This window comes from Tachypleus tridentatus, chromosome 11 (genome assembly GCF_004210375.1).
Source record: "Tachypleus tridentatus isolate NWPU-2018 chromosome 11, ASM421037v1, whole genome shotgun sequence".
Classification (NCBI taxonomy): Eukaryota; Metazoa; Arthropoda; class Merostomata; order Xiphosura; family Limulidae; genus Tachypleus; species Tachypleus tridentatus.
In genome coordinates this window covers 62,665,701-62,690,255 of record NC_134835.1, presented here as the reverse complement: position 1 = coordinate 62,690,255, position 24,555 = coordinate 62,665,701, and the positions used below count along the sequence as shown (strand labels likewise).

The 24,555-nt window shown below is 33.3% G+C and overlaps 1 protein-coding gene across 1 annotated transcript in view; it reads right to left on the bottom strand.

Annotated features, from left to right (window-relative positions):
• mEFG1 (mitochondrial translation elongation factor G 1) overlaps window positions 1-24,555 on the bottom strand; it is a 45,018-nt gene that overhangs the window by 4,048 nt on the left and 16,415 nt on the right. The window contains exons 8-15 of the mRNA XM_076467525.1: window positions 17,076-17,230; window positions 16,080-16,158; window positions 15,483-15,722; window positions 13,189-13,335; window positions 10,565-10,612; window positions 4,100-4,252; window positions 3,722-3,814; window positions 2,447-2,522 (exon numbers count right to left, since the gene is read on the bottom strand). Of these exons, the coding sequence (XP_076323640.1) occupies window positions 2,447-2,522; window positions 3,722-3,814; window positions 4,100-4,252; window positions 10,565-10,612; window positions 13,189-13,335; window positions 15,483-15,722; window positions 16,080-16,158; window positions 17,076-17,230 (991 nt within the window). The remainder of the gene's footprint in view (window positions 1-2,446; window positions 2,523-3,721; window positions 3,815-4,099; window positions 4,253-10,564; window positions 10,613-13,188; window positions 13,336-15,482; window positions 15,723-16,079; window positions 16,159-17,075; window positions 17,231-24,555) is intronic.

Genomic DNA, 24,555 nt, shown 5'->3' with positions numbered 1-24,555 from the left:
CAAGATATTACTCCTGATTAAGTTTGCAACAACACTTAAAATTAATATAGTTATAGCACATAATATTCTTGTATGCTGACATCAATATAGAATATTCCAGTTTATATGCTGATGTCATTAAATAATATTCTTCTTTATTAACATATAGTTCACTCTATTGGTGCATAATACTTTTATGTAAAATTACTGAAATTAAAAAAATACATATGATTTCTTTTTACACAAGCTTAGTTTTGGTTTTAAGTCCAGATGTAACTCTAGGCCAATAATGCTGTGTGTAAAACTCTGAACATGTGGGGAACGTAAGTAATAAAGTGTTATTATTTTACATAAGTAATATCAAAATGTCTTTCAACAATCTAAGAAAGGCACTGTGCTATTTGAATACTAACATAATAATAATGATAATATTTTAATGGCTACTGTACACTTGATGTCGAGAAGATAACATCAGCACATTATAACCAATAAAAGTTCACGAGCATGGCACCTAAATTAACAGTGCTGGCTTCACAACAATGGCATAACAGTTTAAAAACTTTGTTAAAGTTAACAATATAGCAAGTTAGAACAGCTAAACAATACAATATGAAACATTAACAATACATTACTTTTGTTTCATCTATTAAATATTTTTTCTTAATTAATAGCTATACAGTATTTAGGAACATATTTAATAACATGACCTTTCATCTTAAATCTTTAACTATTAAGGATACTCATTTTTTTGTTCTCCCCAGAGATTTTTAAGTTTCTCAGACAATCTGATAAAATATCATACATTGAATAATTGAGGTATGCTAATAACATACAGTGGAATAAGCAAAGTTTATAGCAAGTTAATAGATGTACATAATATAAATTTTTTGAACTAGTGTTATCCATTATGCTCTTAAAAATTGTTTCAATAATCTACAATGAATAATCTTTGTTAATGTATGTTAGATTTCTTTAATACCTTTATCATTGACAAGTATGTGAATTAAAAACAAATGACATGTCTGAAATTATTGGAGTGTGTATTATGTGTATTAATAAAAATAAAGCGACTAATTAGCTTTTACATTTTCTTCAAGACAATAATACAAAACATCAGCATTTTGCTCTAGTCAAACCAATCTATTTATTCATAGATATTTTATGTAATTTCCATAACACAAATAAAATTACATATCCAGCAGCACCATTATATACAGGGTATTGAAGTAATTTGGAACATTTGCAGCTTTTCTTAATTCAGATAATCCACTGATTACAACATTGTCAAAGATTGAGAAGGTAGAGTTAATCCTGCTATGTGGCAGATAAGGTTGGTCCCAACAGAAGGTTGCTGCCAAATTTAATGTGAACTATCCAAAGAATGAGAAAACCATCACTCTCAGTGCTGTTGGAAAATTGCTAGCTATATTTAAAGAATATGGCAATGTGGATGACAGAGAATGCCTGGCAAAGCACTCACAAGGGAACTTATGTTGCTGTTTGACCAAGATGCATTTCAACCCTCAGAAATATCTCTATAGGACTTTAATAAAATTTTATGCAATGCAAGACAAATGAGAACTTCACCTAAACTGGTATTTTCAGTAATGACAATTTTAATGTGAATGAAGAATTCAACAAACAGAATATGCATTGGTGGTCATCAGACAACCTATAATAACTAAATGAAGTGAAAGAACAAGTGCATCTAAACTTATGGTTTGATGTGGATATGTCATTTTCATGTGGTTGGACCATTTTTCTTTGATACAAAAGTCAATGGTGCATGACACTTGCACATGTTGCAAGAATAGATGGTGCCACAGTTGGAAGGTGGAGCTACAATCTGTGACTGGTTCAGGCAAGATTGCATGCCACATTATGTAACATTAGTCAAAGCTTAGTTGAATGACACGTTCTTAGGACATTTGATTGTCAGATATGGTCTCCAGGAATGAGCCCCAATGTTAAGATTAAAATACTTTTCTCTTATACTGAGAGAAAATGAGGGACACCAAATATCTAAAAAACCATTTGTGATGAGTATCATACAATTGACATTGACACAAATATGCTTTGCAGAGTTCAAAGAAAATGGAAATACTGTCACCAAACTTGTTTCATATTATAAGGACAGCATGTAGAACATATTCTGTAAAACTTGTGAAGTGCCTATGGTTCCAGACTTTTCAGACACCCTGTATATTAAAAAAATATTTGTGTATGAAAATATCTCTGTGGTAATTAACTGAAAGCTGCAATACAAAATATGAAGTAAATGTTTCATTAAAAAACTTACAATAAAATTTTGGATATCACTGATTTCGGACAACACGTAGGAATAATTTAGTTAATAACAACCTTATGTTAACTTAAGGTATCTATCTGATGTATTACTATAACAGGATTTTTGGTTTCCACTTAAATTGGTTACTGTATTTAAAACATTTTTCTATATAATTCTTACCATCAAGCAGCCGAAACTTCACACCAGAAATTTTATGACCCGTAAGCATTCCTTTCTCACACATCATTCTAAAACCCTGCAACCAAGTTAATAACAAAAAAAAATTTAATGTGCAAACACTTCATACACTTTGATCTTACACCTATCTTTAACATCTTAATTAGTGCTATTTAGACAGGTAATTAATAGGTGCCATATTTAGTGGTATTAACTCTCTGAACATAGATCAGTTTGAATAGCCATGACTTCTTTGTATTCATTAAAGTCCATAGATTTAATACTTCTAACTTTTTGTACATCTAAAATTTGGAAGTCTTCAGTTAACATTGCAAGTTTTTCATATATAATCATACATTTTAATGAAGTATTTTTAACAAACTAAAACAAAGCTTTGTAAATTGAATATAATGAATAGTCTATGTGTACAGTAATTTTCATGTTAAGATTAAAAATACATTTCCTCATCTAAAAAGTCTCAACTTTCTTTTGTGCAATCCTTTAGACCTCCTAAATACATTTCAAATGTTTTTTGTTTTGTTTTTTCAGTAAAACTATCTGCTATCTATAGCATTGTTTTGAACAGAAGAGTAATATTTACTGGGCTGGCTTAATAGTAATATTCATTGTATTTTCTACTAAATTGTCAATTTTTATTAAAGTATTAAACACAATAAGAAAGTTCAGTTAGTAAAAAAACCAAGATTTTGTTAAAAAACAAAACCAGTGTTATTAATGAACATCCTGCTTCTGTAGGATATGTAATAATTACTAACATTCAGCTTTATAAGCATATTGCTTCCTTAAGAAAATACAAAACATTCAATATTTTTTTTGTGGAATTAAACCTAATGGATACACAGTTTGTGTTAAAAATGTTATTTAAAGTAATGATATTAAGCCTAATATACACACATTTTTTGTTGAAAACAGTGCTAGATATTACTGCATTAAGTCTAACAAGCTTAGTGCTCTTACAGATATATTACGTAAATAGTCATGTCAAACATGATGGCATTAAGCTTTGTGAATTTTCTGCTTTGTTAGAAAATAACAATGATTAACAGAAATAATCTTATTTTATTCTATTCTCTTATTATAAAACTATATATATTCCTGATTCAATTCACACTTTGATGCATCATTACTAGTTTTCTACTTACATCTGATGAAATATAACAGTAACTGAGAGAGTGGTTTTGTATCGAAGTCACATAACTAAAGCCGCTTCTATTACATAAAACAACAACAAAGATACTTATATCAATTAAACTATACCTTTTCTATGGCAGGAACAAATGGTTTTGGCACATTTGTTCCAATTGTCTCATCACTGAAAACTACTTTGGTGTTTTCTTCAGAAGGAAGAGGCTAAATAAATATAATTCATAAAAGTAAATAAACAAACAGTAACCACTGAAATCCCTTCCTAAAGTATTGATATCTTATGTTTTGAATTTTTAGTTTACTGTGTACAGACATTATACAACAAGATAGGTATTTTTTCAATAGTACACTTGTATTGAGTTCAGATAATGAATGATAAGAAGCAAAGAAGTTTATTTAAATTTATTTTATTTTTATTTTCTTATTATTATACAGTTTTTTTGCTAAGTATGAATGATACACCACCATATTGTATAGAACAAGACTAACCTCAATAATGCCTATAACTCTGCCATATTGGCCAGCTCCTCCATGCTGCTTTTTATGAAGATAATCAAACTCACATGGACCTAGTAGACATTCTCGAAAAGCTACTTTTGGTCTACCCATAACAACTGGACAGTTGTATTCTCGCTCCATTCTCTAACCATAAGAAAAAGAGTAATCTAATAACTGTTACTATTTCTCCCTTTTGGGATTAAAGTTACTTCTTTGGTGTTATCTTAAAACACTAGAGATAATTATTTGCTTTTATTTATGACATTATGCTTCAAAGTTTTTTTAGTTAATAATAAAAACAACTTCCAATCACTGTAAAGTTAGTTATACTGAAGAACTAAGTAGACAGTTTGAAATGATAATTTTCAAATTAAAGTTACTCAATAAATTTTTTCTTATTTAAAACAATAAATTCTCTTAATTAATGAAGGCTAAAATACTAACACTTAGAAAATTAACTATATTAAAAACTTTGTAAGATTACTTAAGTATCACTGGAACACTCTTTATTACCAATAAGTAACTAGACACTTGTTTCAAATTGACTGTTTTATTAATACAATGAAATATGAAAAACAAAGAGGAAAGATTAGTGCATCTACCCTTTTCAGTTAGTAATGTCATTTCTACATGATCTGATAATTGGCCCTGTACAATTATATCCTGGCAAAGAACTAATATAAAGGTGTCCCCATTAGTTGGCTGTTCCAGGTGTATTCAGACGTGTTCAGTAGGGTTCCTATCTGGCAATTGGTCTGGTCACAGGAGAAGGGCAATGTTCTGACCATAAAACCATCATTTTGTTACTTGGGATGAGCAAGAAGAAGCTCCACCTTGCATAAAAACACTGTCTCATCCAGTATAATAGTCTTTATTGCAGTCAAGTAGAAAGACTTAGCTAAGAATTATGATGCATCAAACAGCTATATCTGTCACTTCACATATCAACTGCTATGATTGTCCAAGCTGCCCAACTTGGACTCCACATTATAACAAACCTTATTCTAGCAACAGTGGTTAGGATTCTCCATGGTCCACCCCACCCAAGCAGCCGGGAATTGGTAAGTGACAAGGGTCTGCCACATTCACTTAATGATAGGAAGGATTCAAGTAGAGGTGAACCACATAATATACTCTGATTCTCATTAGTTCTTTAGTCTGGAAAGGTCTTCTACTAGAGATGGTGCAACAATTCTGCAAAACCCTATTTTTAAAAGCAAGCAAACACTAGCCAGATATGACTCTAGTGTAGGATGCAGGAATAAAAAGAAGAGCAGAAGGAAAGCTAGGATGAGGTTAGAAAAAACAAGAAATTAGGAAAGTAAGGGAAAACAGGTAGCTTCAGCCCATGATTTAAGGGGATCAGGGACACCACCAAAAAATTTCAAATGAAGAATAGAGGCAAAAACAGCAGAGAAGATGGAATTGGTCAATGTAAGAAGATGTGTAATCTATAAACCCCAAAAATATCAGAGGAACAATGAAGCACTTCTATCATAAGAATGGAAGAGATGTAACTGAGAAGAGTAGTGGGATAGGCTCAAAGTCAGGAAAACTAGGCATTAGACAGGAAACAGCCATTAATAAATCTGTTCCCCAAACTGATAAGAGACTCCAAAAATCAGGTGTCAATGAACTGGAAGTTTGAGTAATTATAAGCAAGAACAAAAGAAACAGTCAAGCGAGGGGAACAAAACATAAGGTTATGGGAGCAAAGTTGATCTAGAAAGGAAATGGCATTACAAAAATTTCTGTAAAGGGGAGAAAACCAAGAAATCACAACAGAAAGTGTTATGTAATAGAGAATGGAAAGAATAAAATAATATGGAAGAAAGAAAGGAAGAACTTTACATACTCAAGTAATAAGGTTTTGAAAATCCAAGGAAAACTAGAGTTGTTCTAAAGTAGGTAAGAGCATTCCCAAGGCTAAATCTGTTAGCAGGAAAAATCGTTCACATCCATCCTCCTCAACTTTAGTCTTTACAGAAGGGAAGAGAAGTGAGTGGAGCTGAAACTGAAGGTGTTGGTAGAATTACAGGTTGATTGTTTGGTGTTTTTTTGGGCAAAGCAACCAGGCTATCTGCACCAAACAACTAGTAACATGTAAAAGAAAATTAAGTTAAACAAATCAATAGCCAAAATTTGAATAAAACTCTTAAAAGAATTAAAAGGCCAATGACCCTTAAAATTTAAAGCCACAAGTAATGTGGACAGTGTCACTGTCCAACTTCAGGTGTAAACTGATGGTAAAAACTTGTCTAAAATGGTGCAGTCATCCACAGTTGTAATGATGGCACAACAGTAAAATGTGGGTTATTGTGACTTGAATATCACAAAGGACACACTTTGATGCATCAGTCCAAGATAAAAGAAAACAGTTGGTTAAAAACTGTGAACAATGCACACAGCCTTGCCAGGACAACTTCCTCCTTCGAATAATTAAAGAAACAAGTTGTTCAAAGAGCAACAAAAGATTTGAATTGGGATAGCTTGTTCTCACATTGCTCACTCCAAGTTGACTGCCAAATGGCATGGAGCCAAGCCTTGAATACAAGACTCTAGTCCATATATAGTACAGGCACAACAGTGACAGTACCAGAGGAGACAGACTTAGCTGCACTGTCACAGCAAGCTCATTTCCACAAATACTGAGGTGGCCTAGTATTTAGAAAAACAGAATAGACATAGATGACAAAAAGAAATGGGCCAATTGGTTTTGAATATCGATGAAATCAGGGGGAGAATTAATATGAAACTATTCCAAAGCTAATGGGATCCTTCCCAGACTTAGTAAAAGGGAGGACAACAGCCTGGCACCAAGCATCAGAAAAACCATTTTCCTGTCAGATTCAATTAAAACAAAACTACCAGAAGAAAAGAAAAGAGGCAAGAGAGGTGGTATATCACATTGTAGTGAACATCATCAGGTCAAACCAATGTACTGCCAGACTGATGAAGAGCAAGACTGACTTCCCCCAGTGTAAATGGACAATTTAGTCATAGAAACAAACAGCTCAAAAGTAAAGAGGCAATCACACTGTCCAAGTCTTGATGGCTAAGAAGTTGGTGTACAAAACAGAAGTGCTAGATGCTCAGGAAAACTTTTCACTAAGAGTATTAGCAACATCCTCATTATCAGGGAGCAAGATGAAAAGAGGGACAAATATATACTTGTCTTCTGGACTTCCAAATTTTGTCCCATTTGTCTTTGAAACTGGTGGTAGAAGAGATACTGATTGTAAACTTAATCGAAGATTCCTTCTGACTTTGACATCTTAATGGATGAACATGTTCACAGGCCTGCTGAAAGGCAATGTGATTTGAAAAGTGTAGGATATCTACAAAAGGTATTCCACCATGTATGAGGATACCATGAAAAACGTGTTGAGGTTTTAAATTTAAAACAGATTTACCAGCTGCTTGGACAATACAGTCAGTCACTGCCAGCACACAGTCATCTATTGATGCCTTACAGATGATGACAGGATCAAATTTTGAGAAAGCAGTGAAAGAGAACCAGTTGGCCTGGTCCAGTTTCCACTAAGGCACACAGGTCAGGTGCCATCAACTACAGCTAGACTCCTCAAAATGATGGAAAAATGGTCATTGCCCTGTGGGTCCTGTCAACCCTCAAAGAAAAGTGAGAGAAAAATTGAAGGAAGCAGGCAGAGAGATCAACTGGTGCAGGAAAATAATAAATACCAATAATAAATAGAGAAAGGTTGTGATCTGAGAGCATATGCTCCACAGAATGACCCCTCCCATCAATGTCAGCATCACCTGAAATGGGATTATGTCCATTAAAAGCCCTCAGAATTAAAAAGGGAGACAACAACTGTTCAATAACAGCAGCAAAGTCTGACTGATCATAGGTCTCTCCAGGAGACAGATAGAGAGAACAAACAGTAGTGATATGACCCAAGGAAATACAGATGGCTATGGCCTCCAAGGATATCTCAAGTGGCAAAGACAGAACAGGAGCATACTGATTGACTAGTAGTGCTACCCCTTCATAAACTCGTCCATCATAGAATCTGTCATTTCTGTATAAAGAAAACTGCTGAAAGATGATTGCATTAGCAGGTTTCAGAAACTTTTCCTGTAAGGAGAGAGACACAGGATGATAAGAATCAAACAAATCCTTAATGCCATCTGTATTTGAACGGAAATCTCGACAGTTCCACTGTATCAACGCGTGACCATTTTATTTAGGTAGAGAACTGGGGAAGATCCCTTCTTTTTTTGTTTAATGTCATTTTATTTATTAGAAGTAGGTATACTAATCTCCATGGATCCTGTCCTTGGTTGAGTGAGCAGGTAGGTCTCCATCTGTTGACACAGATTCCAGTGACTGAGGGCAAGAAAGAATAATCATTCTGTATCTTGGGACTGGAGAAAAAGATGGGCCCAAGGAAATGCCAGTAGCTGAAATCAAAAGAAATAGATCAAGGGAGACACTGGAAAGAGTGGTGGGAACAGAAATCGAAGTAGATGTTGATTCATCAACTCTTTTAACCATGGAGGGCAAAAGACTACATACATAGTTGGAGAATGACTCTGTTGTAGGCATGGAAAGATCTGTCTGTACTTCCACTGTAGCAGTGGAATGGAGTGCAGCAGCATACATCCCAGAAGGAACGGGGGACAATACTTTCTAAGCCTCTGGGTAAGAGAAATTGTTCAGTCTTTAAATATTGCATCTCCTTCTCCTTCACCTACTTAGAACAAAATGAAAGTAAAAAAAGTGGGAACCATTACAGTTAACATAGCAAGGTTCCAGTTCACACTCAGAGGATTTGGAATATACAGACATACTTTACAGTTCAAGTAACCTGCCTTGATAGTGGCAGGTGAATGTAGTGATGTAAATGTAAAAATAAGAACATCTGTAGGCAGCATAATTGTGTACTTTTGGGAGGTATTTGCCCAAAAGATTTCTCAGACAATGAACGCAAAATTAGACTCTGAGATGTAGAGTCTAACTGTGATGTTGTCTCTGTAACAGAATCATTCATCTGTTTTGTTTTCATTTTTTTTCTCACAGATGGGAGTATCTATAATAAATAGAATACATTTCAGTGCCCACTGTCCCTTCCTACCACAAACACCATGAGCCCTATGAGGGGACACACTGGCATGCCAAATCAGGACACTGCAGCTACGCCATGGTTTCAGGAGTACTATACCCAAACACCAGCATCACACGAAATGTCCACAACACCAATGAAAACATTCAACACTAGTACTCCCTTGACCCTAGCCCAAGTGGACCAGCCAAATGACCCTGGGAGTTGCACCCATCTAAAGGAATTCAAGGCCAAAGTGGTGTGTTAGGGTTGGATCTGTCAACCACAAGGTTTCTCTCCTCCTTTTCATAAGTCACCATGCACAGCAAACACATGAGTAGATGTTTAGATCCCAGAGGAAGTAAACTTAAAGTATAGAACCTTCTCTTGGGAGGCCCCTTCACCACATACATGAATCCACCTCAAGGATCAGATTCAGACCCCAACAAACTTTAGACAATAGTTATCACATCTTCCTCAGACAAAGAACTTCCCACCAAATTATTCATAAGTTGTTCAGTATAAGTAACATTTTCACTCTCATCAGCAGAACAGTTCACACTAAACTGTGAAATCATAATAAATACATCAAAATTCAATCCAACGAAAGCTGAAATTTGAAAAAGTGCCAACTCTCAGCAAACTTAAGCATGTCTGTTCCTGACAATGCCAATGAAAATAATGAGAATTCATGAAAACGAACGTACAGGACTTCACTATGCATGGAGGTGTATCACACTTCTATTGGTGTAAGGCTTTCCTGCATGATTAACATCATCATGCAGTAGCATGAATTCACATGATTTCATGTGAAATTAAGTTGAAGTGCGAGAAGTTTTGCAAATTTCTTTGGCTCATACCACAAACTCGGGTGAAAAATAAGCAATCTTATATGAGGAGGTGTGTATTCATTTTATTACTTGAGGATATTTTTGTTTGTGTCAGTTTTTTGTATTCTAAGTCATTACTGAGTTATACATATATTCATATGTGAGGATTATTAGTTAGTTAGTTTTAGAATTTTGCACAAAGCTACTCGAGGGCTATCTGCACTAGCCGTCCCTAATTTAGCAGTGTAAGACTAGAGGGAAGGCAGCTAGTCATCACCACCCACCGCCATCTCTTGGGCTACTCTTTTATTTATGAATAGTGGGATTAACAGTCACATTATAATGCCCCCACAGCTGGGAGGGTGAGCATGTTTGGTGCGCCCGAGATTATGTGAGGATTATTTGGATATAACATAATGGGGATAATGAATTGTATTCTCAGCAGTGTCTAGTTACTGTGTACTTCATGATGTACTGTGAAAAAAACACAAAGTAAACAAGTTAGCTACCACTCTACTCACATATAGGAAAACTGCATATACTATTAAAATAACTAATACCTGTGCATAAATGTCAAGATGTAGCTCACCCATTCCTGAGGCTATTGTCTAAATTTAAAAAAAAAAAAAATTGAAAATACAGCATAAAAACAACTTCAGAATTGAAGTACAAAATTAAAATACAAGTTTCATGTTATACATATAGTTTATATACAAGATCTTCATTTACAACATAACTCCAAATCCCCTTTCATGACCACTACTTCAGTTTATACAAAAAGGTGTCTAAAATACCTGCTGTACTGGAGAAAATTTTGCAATATAGAAAATAGTAACAAACTTATATTTTAAATACATGTAAATCACAATGCAAGCTCAGACTTACTTCTTTTATTGCCATATTCACTTATTTCTTCTGATCTAGAAAAATCTATCTACTAATGAGGCATTGCACCCCTGAATATAAACTCAAATCCACTGTTCTAGCAATTTTTGATTATGGAAAGGTCTATAAATATTATTTCAGTGATAATTGGTTGATATTACTAAACATGGCAGTAATCTGCCCGAGATAAGTGGAATCTTGAGTATTTTATTTAAAATGACTTAAAAATCAACAAGGATTATTTCAATAACATATATTTATATAAATAAAGTTCTTAATTTGTAGGTGTCTGGAATTGTGTTTGTTTGTTTTGGAATTTTGCACAAAGCTACTCAAGGGCTATCTGAGCTAGCCATCCCTAATTTTGCAGTGTGAGACTAGAGGGAAGGCAACTAGTCATCATCACTCACTACCACCTCTTAGGCTACTCTTTTATCAATGAATAGTGTGATTGACCATAACATTATAATGCCCCCACAGCTGAAAGGGTGAGCATGTTTAGTGCAATGGGGATTCGGATCCATGACCCTCAGATTACGAACTGAACGCCTTAATGCACCTGGCTATGACAGGCCCAAGAAATATATTGAAAGATCTCACATGAACATTTGAACAAAGCCTACTATTGCTGTTGTTATACAGATATAATGGTAAACATATTCAGAGTAACTTTATTTTTCTTTTAAATTCTCTTCCAAAATGACATAATAACTTTAGACTCAGTTTCAATAAGTCTTTCTCATCACTCATACGTGTATATAAAACATATACAAATTAGTATCCATATAATGTATTCCTACACACGTTTAAATTTCATGCACATAAACTGTGTACCCAGTAAAACCCTATTTCTTGGACATCTCAGTCTTTTTTCCAGTGTTGAATTATGAATAATATGGACATCCATTGGCAGACCATAATTTTGCTGATTATAACCAGCTCAGCATGGCAAGTTATAAACAATTTGCAATCCTGTATAGCAAACATTTGGTTTCATATCAGAATTTAAAAAGTATTTTACAGCTGATAGAAGACATGTTAATTTAAATCACCACTCATTTTATTATAGGTTGCAGAAACTTCTCTTCCTAACTTTAAAAAAATGCCTGAAAGAAACAAACATAAATCATTGCCTTTTGGCTGAAATGGTTAACAGATTCCATAATCTGTTGCAATTGCCTTCATAATTATTTAGTATGAAGTGGGCTAGACCTCTACATTTATGTAACAGTCTAATGTAAGTAGGGAAAAAAAAGTACTATAATGTATACCACAAATAGTGAAACTGAAGGGGCACATTGATACTTACCAAGTCAGTTACTTAAATATATAAAAGGTAATAACTACTTATATCATTACACTGCAGTATTATAATTATTCTTTCCAGTTGTCAACTCATCATAATTAGCAAAATCTATTATTGTTTTAATAATAAATCGACAAAAACCACAGACTATCCTCCTGTTAAAAACACAAAATTAACAAAATATTTTATTAAAATAACAAGTTTGGTGGTCTCTTCCTTAACAGGAAGTAATTTAAGTTTTACACAATTTTGTAATACTTAATTGTTGTTTTATGCATTATGCTAAAACTGTTAAAAAAACTAACAGTTCAACACTAATACTCAATGCTGGGTACATATTTTTCTCTATATAGTAATAAATTTCATATAATTTTATAATCAACATGCATTAAAAACTAGTAGCTTCAGTGCACCTTTCACAAACTGGTCTTAAAACTAATAACTTAGCCTACCACTCACAAAAAATATTACAACAAAAGTGTGAAAATACAAATAGCAAAAATGAGAGATTTTAAATATTAATACATTTATAAAGTAATAATACAAGTATTCAGCCTTGGTAAAAATCTAAAAAAGGAAATATTTTTATTGTCAAATTCAAATCCATCATTTTATAACAAATTAAAAATTGAGGAACCAAAAATAAAATCTTGAAAGTTTGAGAGATTCTGTTTTCTATGATGCACCAATCAACTGATTATAACAACTTTAGACACTTGAATACATGTATAGCATCCTATTGATGGATTAGTTTATACTTTTAAGCATAATAATACTATGATTAACCATTTTAAAACTGAATAAACATGACTATTTACAACCTTGGATAAACATTTCACTTTAGAACATCATAATAATAATTACTATTAAATCAATTTGAACTTTTCTTTGGAAAGTTTCCATCTCATTTTCATACAACTTCTTTGAAATGATCTTAGAAATTGTAAGAGATGCAAATAAAGAGTTAGTTAGGTGGGTATGACAAGTGCTTACCTCTTTACTATCTGTATCAAAGTAGACTTGAAAAGTTGGATCTTCACGGGTAAACCTGTTAATACCTTTAGAAAAATTGTCATTGTCCTTAGAGTTCTTAGGTTTAATAGACATGGATATTACCGGATCTGGAACATAAATTGATTCCTAAAAGGAAAAATTTTTAACTTTACAAAAACTAAAACTTAAAATAATTTTTTATAACATTGCAATTATAATAACAAAACATTGAAATTTATGCAAAAACTCTATATATGCTGCATACTATATAATATTGAACTACTGAGAAAGAACTTAGTTCTCCAGATAACAGATACTTAGTATGTTTTTTGACCCATAAATTACTGCATTTCTAGAAATTCAATTAATAACCAAGATGTTTGTAATTACAAAAATCTTTTTAGCTAAATAACAATTGTCATATTGAATCTAACAACTGTGCTTGAATTAAAAATGATAAGAGAACCTTCAGGTAACTCATACAGAAGTGACTGCTTTTTAATTAAAGCTACAAGAACTTACAAATGAAACAAAGAAAAATGTAAAATGTCATCCATACTATGTCTAATGTTTAGAGACTTCCTTCCTAATACCAGGAATCATGAGTACAACAAAAATATTAATGGTTGAAACACTATTTATCTAACGAACTGCTCTGATGTAAATGACATTAAGTTCACAAACCAGATCTTTCAATTTTAAGTAATTACAGATCAGAATTACACTTATGATTTTTATTAACATTAAATTATTTATTTTAACACCAAGTTGTTTATTATTATTTTACCAAGTATTAAACACTAAGTTTCAGTAATCACAATACATATAGTCATATTATGTTGTTTAAGTACACACCATGCACACCCATTGTGTTGCCTATTGTATGCCACAGGTGATAATAGTAGTGGCAGTGAAATCAATGTTGAACACAATAAAACAACAAACTTAAATGAAGTTCAGGGGTGTAAAGCACTGTCACCCACTATGACGTTCCCTTAAAGGGCCTGCAGTGGCAACTCACTCATAAAAAACTGTACATATTTACTGAATTTCAAAAACATTGATGAAAAAACATGTTTGTCATAATCACGAGAAACCCACTTGAAGTAAAAATATATTGCAGGATGGCTGGTGTGGGTATTAACACTTTCATAATAAAGCAGAGAACAATGTTTCGACCTTCTTAAGTCATCTTCAGTTATTAGCTTTAAGACCAGTTTGTGAAAAGTGCACTGAAGCTACTGGTTTTTTTAATGTATATTGATTATAAAATTGTAAGAAATTTATTACTATATAGAAAAAAAAATATGCACCCAGCATTGAGTATTAGTGTTGAACTGTTAGCTTTCTTAACAGTTTTTAGCATAATGCATAAAAACAACAATTAAGCATTACAGAAATTGTGTGAAAACTTCCTGTTAAGGAAAAGACCTCTAAAATTATTTTTCTTAATAAAATATTTTGTCAATTTTTGTGTTTTATAGTAGGAAGATAGTCCGTGGTTACTATCAAATTTATTATTAAAACAATAACAGATTTTGCTAATTATGATAAGTTGACAACTGGAAATCAAAAACTGAAAGAATAATTACAATACTGCAGTGTAATGGTGTAAGTAGTTATTACTGACTACTTTATTAGTAAAAGTGTTAATACCTATACCAGCCATTCTGCAATATAAGTAATTTGTTTAATACTGTACTATAAGGAAGCAGTAGCTCACGTCTGCAGTGTATATTCAATACAATGGCCACACCTATTTATATGATTAAAAATATCAGAATCCAATCAGATATTAAGAACCAGATATCTGAAAGTTAACCAGCCTCTGTCTCTTCTTACCAAATACACACACACACACACAATTTATGAATGTAAAAGGGTGTGTGTTTTCTTATAGTAAAGCCGTATCGAGCTATCTGCTGAGTCCACCATGGCAAATGAAACCCTGATTTCAGCATTGTAAATCCATAGACATACAGCTCTACCAGCAGTAAGTGAATGTAAAAGGAAACTCTACCTCAAACAACTATTATCTAAATAATTAGTAGTTGAAGTTAAGCTGCAAACTAGGATTTTTCAGCTAATAGAAATTTTGGACATAAAATCTATTTACTATACCTCGTTCCAGCTTCTGTGAAAACATTATATCTATGCAAGCAAGTATTAAAAATATTAAATCAAACAAAATATTTTTACTAAGCTTGAAAACTAATCTTTCTTAATTTCTAGAATTGTAAATAATAGTTTTCATAACAACATTAAAAAACTTGAAAATAAAAGTAAAAGCCTACCATAGAGACTTTTAAGTTTTTCTTTGTTACAAAAGTATCACCACTGGCACAGTCAATACCAAACAGTGCACAAATATCACCAGCATATGCTTCCTGTATGTCCTCCATTGTATTAGAATGCATTCTCACCAATCTGGAAACTTTTGTACGTCTTCCTGTTCTTGTATTGTAAATATAATCACCTTTCTTTAACATGCCTTGGTATAACCTTAGATAAGTCAGCTGTCCAAACCTTCCTGCCTGAGGATGAAAGAAATTAACTGCATAACTAAAGTGTATGTTCTGTCAATTTACCAACAACAAATTAGTAACTACTAAACAAATAAGAATACATGGCCATAGGTCAAACTCATTTTAACATATTACTGACAAGTGATATATAAACTTTTAAATATTTCATTGACAAGTACTAACCTTCCTGTAGTGTTTTATTATGCAATTTAAAACAAAATGCTTACAAAAGTTCTCTCTTTGGGAATTTATTTATTCTTAACAAATAAAGAATTACAAAAATGTAATATCTGAATTTTCAAAAAAATAGTTTTAAACTATTTTATATCACACTTATCTATAAATTAATAATGTAATAAACCTCACCTCCAATTTAAAAGCAAGAGCTAAGCAAGGGTTAGCATCATTTCTTGATGGATCCATTAAAATTTTATTTGCTTCTGATCTGCACATTAAAACAACCAAGTTACATAATCTTCAAATTAAAACCTTATACATTAAAAAAGTAGAAATGTTACACTGAAAACAACACTGAAATGGAAAATATAAAAGGAGATTTCTTAAAATAGTCTATAATTATTTACACAGTTATATTAGTCTTCATCAGCATTAATTAACAATTTCTTAACACAAATAGTTCAAGTGAACCAGCGATAATTTTAAAAGTAATTATAAAATGATTCATATAAAAGGCATATAAACAGATTAATATAACAGATTTCAGAATATATATCTCAAAGTTAAAGAAAAATCTCACAATAAAATGACATAAAAGAAGAAAAAAAAGACATTCAACCTTTAAAATTCTGCTGAGAAACACAAGTCATAACCACATTTAAAACCAGTGATTCTTACACGTATGTTCAGCAAACAAAAAAACCTCAACATGTGTGAAAAACCAAAACAACATGTATGTTAATTTTGAAATTGAGATAGGTGTGATTCATTGATTGTGGCCACCTGCTACAAAAATATGCTCTATATTTCATAGCCATGAGTGTCATTAGTAGTAGATAATTGAATCCCAGTAATTTGCCAGACAAAAGTATATCCAAGAGTTGGAATAAGTGCTGTTGACGAGCTCCTTTCCTTCTAAACCATCAGCTCAAAATTAAAAATACTTACATACAGATTGACCTTTGTGTAGTCTTGCACAAAACTTCTGAAACAATCATTTTTCTAATAAAAAACTAACACAAAATATTCATTAGTTTGGATTGGAAAGCTTCACTAAGATTTTTCTTAGTAAAAATAATAAATCATTCATCATATATCCCTGACCTTAGAGTTGACCAAAACATGTAGAATTTTCATACTTTCAATATTCTACATCAAGCTATCCATGCTGAAAGAAACATTTACCCTTGTTCATCTAAAGCATAATTATTCACTTCTGATGGATTTGGTAGGTAAGATACCACAGCATCAAGAACAGGTTGTACTCCTTTATTTTTCAGTGCAGAGCCCAGTAACACTGGAATGAACTTTCGCTGAATGACAGCTCGTCTAATTCCTGCCTGAAAGATCAACATTTAAAATAATTCTTTCATTATAGTAAAAAATGTAAGAGATGCAAAAAAGTTAAACATGTAAAAATGACATAAATTTTAGACCTTTTCACTGGTATTAGTAGTTTTTGGAACAATATCATGTGCAGATAAATTTTAAGTTTTTCCTCTAATAATAATAATCCATAAAAATAATTCATGTATCAGCTATGTCTTGTTGTCAAAAAAAGAAATGGAATACTACTAAAAAAAGAGGTTACAAGAAACTTCTGAAATACTGCCAAAGGGAAATTGTGATAAAATAATTTGAAACCCTACCAAAAAAATAAAAATAACCTATGAAAAACTTATCTGAAATACTACTGAAAGGAAACCATGAGAAGGTTGTTTAAAATAATATTGAAAGTATACTTATATAAAAGGATACACTGCCAAATGGAGATTATGAAAAACTTGTATAAATACTGTCCAAAGAGGTCTGAGTAGCTTATCTGAAACACAGCCAAAAGCAAATTTTTCTGACCCATATGTCAGAAGAATGCTATAAAGGTATTTCCTTATATATACCGTAAATTCTGGCGTATAAGTCGAAAATTTAACACCAAATTTCAAGTTTAAAAATCCATCCTCGACTTATACGGCGGTGACGTTTTTCATGACATGAATTCTAGTAAATTGAGATTCGAGAAAACCATCGCAAATCAAAATTATATGATATGACATATAGGTATTTATTTATAAAATAGTAAAATACTAGTAATCCTACTCAACATGAGATCGATCAAACACAAAGTCCCATTCCTCACCATTCAAATGGTCATCGTAAGGATCCTCTTCTGGAATAATGTCATGCTCCACTGATGATGAGGGGATATCGTCATCCTCTTCCCATAACATATCATCCTCCGTACCGTCCATCGCATTGGTAATTGAGCATTTGTTGAATGAGTTGACAACGATTTTTAGATCAATAGAGTCCCAGGAATCTTTTACCCACTGACACACTGTAGGCAAAGATGCAGCACACATATTTCCAATGGCAGTGTAAGTTTTTTGACCCGATGCCATCTACTCATTCCACTTGGTGCGCATAGAATCCTTAAATGGTTTATTTAACGATACATCCAGAGGTTGCAGTACAGATGTTAATCTACCTGGAATCACCGCCATATCTGTTTTTTTCTATTTTAATGCTTTTTTCGTAGTATCCGTTAAATGTGACTTGAACATGTCCCACACTAACAACGATTTGGGTTTAAGCATGGCGCCTGGCCGACGGGCCCACACTTTTCGTTAATCCATTTGACACATCCACTATTGTCCATCCATTCTTCTTCTTGTACATGAACCACGACTCCTGGCGGAAACTTGTCTTTTGGCATCGTTTTTCTTTTAAATATTATTATAGGCGGCAGTTTCGTTCCATCGGCGAGGCAGGCCAATACGACGGTGAAGTGTTGTTTTTCGTGCCCTGTGGTCTTCACCAGAACTGTATTTTCTCCTTTTGTTAATTGTAGTGTTGCCGACGACATTAAAAAAACACATGGGCGTTTGGTCCATATTTCCAATGTGAGCCATATCATTATTCATTTCGTTTTCTTTGATTGATGACGAAGGTCTGGAATGCGTGATCTTGTAGTCCAAATCTTTCGGTAGCTGTTGAGCAATTTTTGTCTTTTGACGAATGAACAGATCATGACGATGCATAAAACGAGAACACCAACTGACTGTTGCCTTAAAATCCATGCTGTCTTCTTTATTCTTAGCTGCCCATTGTAAAGCTTTCAGTCGGATAAGGGCTCTTGTTACGATTCTGCCACATTAACATTCAGATAACACCCATGTCGCTATTTCCTTCTCTAATCTTGGCCATTTTTCTTGATTTTGACCACGATTGCACATTTGGTTAAGGGCAATTCTTTGATAGTGTTTTCTGCCTTCCTCAATCTCTGACCAATTTTTCACTTATGCAATAGTGCCGAGCTGCTGCGCTGTTGCTACTGTCTTCGGCTGCTTGAGCGACTTTTATCTTGAATGCTGCATCATATTTCATCCTTCTTCGTGGTTGACTGGACATCTTGCTTGTTTAACGATTTATAATTATTTAAAAATTTGTCACTGAAATTTGTAACTGACATTTTGAAATTGGAAATTGAAACTGGATAGACAGTTAAAAATTCATTCAGCTAATTTCCTAGCTAAGCGTAGCAAGGTTAGACACACCAGATAAAAGAAAATCAATAAATTTGTCTAGACAGGAATACCGTAAGGTGCATAAAGCGTGACACTTCTTCTTTTAGTGAAAGCCTTATTTGTCGAGCAAGCATGTCATGTTGGCCAATCAACGCAGATTTCTCACTTTACTTTGGCAAGCGAAAGCGTCCGCGTGAGTGAAAGTGCGCGAAGCATACGAATGAGTCAGCAAAATGAATTCTCAGAACATGTAGTGACAGAACTTTTGCTCTCTATTGTAAAGTGCAAATCTGTCATTTTATGCCGACCAGAGGCGGTAGCTAGTCACAGCGGATAATAAGAATTCTTGAAAATGGGCCGTCTGACAAAGTCTGCTGATGACGCAGTTGATTATTGAATATCACTTCCTTAGCTACACCTCGCCGCTGATGCCGACTGAAATATTCCAAACAAGCGATTTGAGCCAGAGAAGGGGGTCGACTTATACGGCAGGTACATGTCAAAATCATGATTTTAGGCCAAACTTATATATATATATAATTGCTTGAAGTCAGAGAAATAAATAAATAACAAATATCTTAAAGTCAGCCCTTATCATTCATATACTTATCAAGCTTTCCCTTAACCCACTTAAATTTACTGCCTTCACAACATCCTAAGACATCCATTCCAAAAGCCAACCATCCCGTATGAAAAATAAAACTGTCTTAGCTGAAGATGACTCCTATCCTATCAAAATTTATAATTGTGTCCATTAGTCATGCTGTTCTCACTGTTAAATATGAGAAAAAGAAGATGTATCGACACTATCAATTCTGTTTACAATCTTAAACACCTCAATAAGATCCCCTATAACTCTTATTTTTACAAGTGAAAACAATGAGAAATTTCAATCTCTGTTCATATGACAATCCCTCCATCTAAGGCACCATTCTAGTAGTCCTCCTTTAAACTCTTTTCAACAATTAAATGTTCTTTCTTAGGTAAGGAGCCCAAAACTGAACACATTACTCCAAATGTGGCCTAACCATTGATATAAACAATAAAGTATAACCTATTTAGACTCATATTCAATATTTCTTTAAATACAATTTAAGGTTATATTTGCCCTACCACTGGACAACAAACAGCTTGAATGGCTTTAGACTGATTAGCTATTTACACTAAAATCCTATTTTTTCACGATACTGTTAAGGTTATTCCCATTCAAATTATACTTAAGTCAACTTATGATAGCCCACATGCATTATCTTGCATTTATCACAATTGAAAACCATCTGCCATTTATTGGCCCACCTCACTAAGCAATCTAAATTCTTTTGCAAATCAGCAGCATCCTTAGCACAGCCAGCAACACCCAAAATCTTAATATGATCTGTAAATTTCAGTAATTCATTAACCATTCTTCCACCTAGAAAAGAGCAAAGATCTTAAGAACAAGCCATGAGGTACCCCACTTGTGACATTAATCCAGTTTGACTGAACTACATATGTAACAACCTTCTGCTTTCTTTTCTTCAGCCAATCTTCTATCTAATCTAACTTATCCCCCACACTTACAGAGGTAATGTTTTTTGTAAGCCTTTTATGTGCAGCTTGTCAAATGCTTTCTGAAAATCCAGATACACCAAATCTACGATCTTACCCTCACCTACATAAGCAGTAATCTTTTCAAAGAATATCAAAAGATTTGTAAGTCAAGATTTGCCTTCAGTGAGACCATATTGACTATCCAATAAAATTCTAAACTTTGTAAAATGGTTTTGCAAAAAATTATTTTACCAGTCTTTTCCAAAACTCTTCCTACAACTGGTTTAAAACTAATATGTTTACAATTACCGGGGCATTTATAATCTCCTTTGAAAATGTGAGTCATATTAGCTAACTTCCAATTTTCTGGTACCTGCCAACTATTCAAAAGTCTAACAACAAATAGTAGCAAGTGACTCACATATATAATATTTAACCTTCTTCAAAATCCTTAAGGAAATATTATCTGGTCAAGGAACCTCATCAATCTTTAAGCTTCCAATTTTTTTCTTAACTATCTCATAATTAATATAGTTATATTTTTCTATATTGTTTTCATCTATCAACTGTTCAAAATGTGGAATACGACTTAAATCTTTGTTACAAACCAATAAAAAAGCAAAATTTAATAACCCAACCATCTCATAGTCTTTTATCATCCCTCAAGGGCCCTACCTCCATCCTAACATAATGTTTATCCTTAATGTATTTAAAAAAATCCTTAGTGTTAATTTTACATTTTCAGCCAACCTTCTTTTACTCTGGATGAGCCTTTATATGCAACAAGGTGTTCATCCACATAAAAGTACTGCTAAGTTGTTTAAACAACCTAATTAACAACTAAAAATACTTATCAGAAATTTTCAGTAAAATCTCCTTAATTTTCACTTTTTTATTTAACACATTTTGTCTGCAGGCAATAAAGAATGATATATAACACTGTGGGCTTGAACATCCATGTCTCACTCTCCCAATTGCTATTTCTTTTGATTATTTAATTTTTTATATTCTTTATAATTTTTTTCATGTGAGACTGGTGAACAGAAATTAAGACTGATAAATAATGAATCCCCACTGAAATGTGGGTCCTACTTGTTCAGTCACCTTTAAAACCCAGGGTACATTTTATATCCCACATAATAGACTGTACTCTTGGGCCCATTTTCAGAAGTTTCAATTTGCTGTTCTTAATGCAGTCCTTCCTTTTGATTTTGTTTTATTTTACTAGGCTGTTGAGTATTAATCTCCATTTCACACATACACACACTATAATGACATTATATTCATTTTTTTTGTCCATTAGAAATTTTTTAAATTAACCAACCAAACAGAGTAATTAATTTATCAGTAACTAAAGTAACATATGAAATTCTGATAATGTTGTTAATGCAACTAAAGTATCATATGAATGTTAGTATTTTCCTTATCTGTAAATGTACTTTCTCTAAATACTCACTTCTTTGCACAGTTTATTTACCTTCATCAGCCCTTCACTGAATCTGCCAAAGAGGCAACTCCCACCTAATTTACAAATTGTACTGTTGCACGATGATGTCCTCTACCAACAGAAGGGCAACACATCTTCAAGTGCAATAACTCCCCTTATGTGCTTCCTCTCATAAAACATCATTCTCCAAACAGGCAAGTATAAAATGTGGGCACTAGATGTAAGTAGAATTGATGAGAATGGGAAAAGAGGTATCTCTTAGAAGTACATTTCCTGATGAAGAATGTGTTAACTTCTGAAAAGATAAATCACTTACACACAGTTTAGCTAAAATCCCACATTCAGACTGTGTAGAGACTATTGCCAAATTTATCTAGCTGATCTTCCTTCAGAAATCGCTTGAAGGAAACCCATGTGGTGTGATACAAAATGGTAAGGGGCTCTCATAAGGAGATCACATAATGTTTCCTTCAAGATATACTATTCTCCCATATAAAAAGAAAAAATGCAAAAAAAACATATAAGTGTTGCAAGGATGGGCAAACTTGGTACATAACTAATCAAGTGCATGCATCAAAGTCATTAGGTGTAGCGTGGTTGGGGCTCATTCAGACCATACCTTGTGTGCTCACCTAAACTTTACCATCAGACTCAACAGATCAAGATCAGATGTAGGAAAAGAAGACTTTTAGAGGGTATACATGCTTACTTGGCTAATACCATTGGTCTCTGCAGGCCCTGCACCACCTCCATGATGTTGGTCTTTTCCATTACAGTCCATCAGACAATCAAATAAATATATATATGTTTTAATGAACAAAATAAGCCAAAATACAAAAATAAAATTAAAAACACTGAATAAATTAAAATGATTCCCAACAAACAGGTTATAATATAGGATAGGAAATGACTGAGAAAGTAGAACCCATAGTGCATTAGCATTGCACTGTCTATCAGGCTTAACATCCATTTCCCTGTCTTGCATGAAGAAATTCAAGAAAAAATAAAATTACCAAAATAAATACAAGTTAGGAGAATAAGATGAGAGTACTTAATCCCACAATGTTCCACATTTATATCATTCTTCACTGCCTGTAAACAGATGTGAGAAAGTGACTGCTCTCCAAAATGAAAGAAACATGAAATATGGTACTATTACACAAGGCTAAGTAAGATGAACTTACCACCTGAGATTAGCACTTCAACCTTCATTACAGTAGTAAATTTAACTTAATTAGTAGTACAGTAAATAAATTGAACTAGCAAACAGAGTCATAAAAGCCCAACTAAATATAGTACAATCCTCTGGAATGAAAGAGGGTGCCTGAAATAGAAAAAAATATATATATTCTACTCAAAGAGGGTGAAACAATAGAAGTATGGCAACCTGTGGAAGTCAAAAACCATGGACCAAAAGTTATGCAGATGACAATGAATGTGTAGAAAGAGTTATGCCTGCATAGAGAAGTTTGGCAAGGGCTGGTGAAGAAGATATAGATGAGAATGAAAAGGATGGTAAACAGAATGCAAGCATTTACATCCTAAGACAAATATGTAAAAAGAGGAGTTGATGAACCCATCCTGTAAAGGAAGAAGAAAAGAGTCCCATGGAAAAAAAAGATCCCATGATAGGAACAGAAAAAAATGGGAGCCTCTACATTGAGGGGTCCATAATAAGGCACACAAAATACTCAAAAAAATACAAGAGCTGAGCCTGATCTAAATGGTCCAAGCAGTCAAAGTCCAAGGAAGAAATGACTGATCCAGGGAAAAAAAAAAGTGCAATGGAAGAGGCATCTAAAGAATAGTCACCAGAACCACATTAATCACATGAAAAAAGTGGAAGGAAGCACATCAGGAGAGAAAAGCAGTAACAAACAAAAGTATAAATTCAACAGCACAATTGGGGCATGCATGAAATTAAGCAAACATCAACAAGGTTCCACTTAGTCAAGGGAATAGAATGAGAAGAACAGAGGAAAATAAAGAAGCAGAGACAAAAGGGGAAGAAAAATATCTTTGTACCAGGAAAAGAGTAAGACCTCGGACGGGGTTACTCAATAACTAGGAAAAGCTAATTATGAATTCTGGGTCCACAAGGTCCATTGTATGAGATACATAAGGGCATGCCCTAAAGGAAGGAAAAATTCTAGAGAAACCAGGG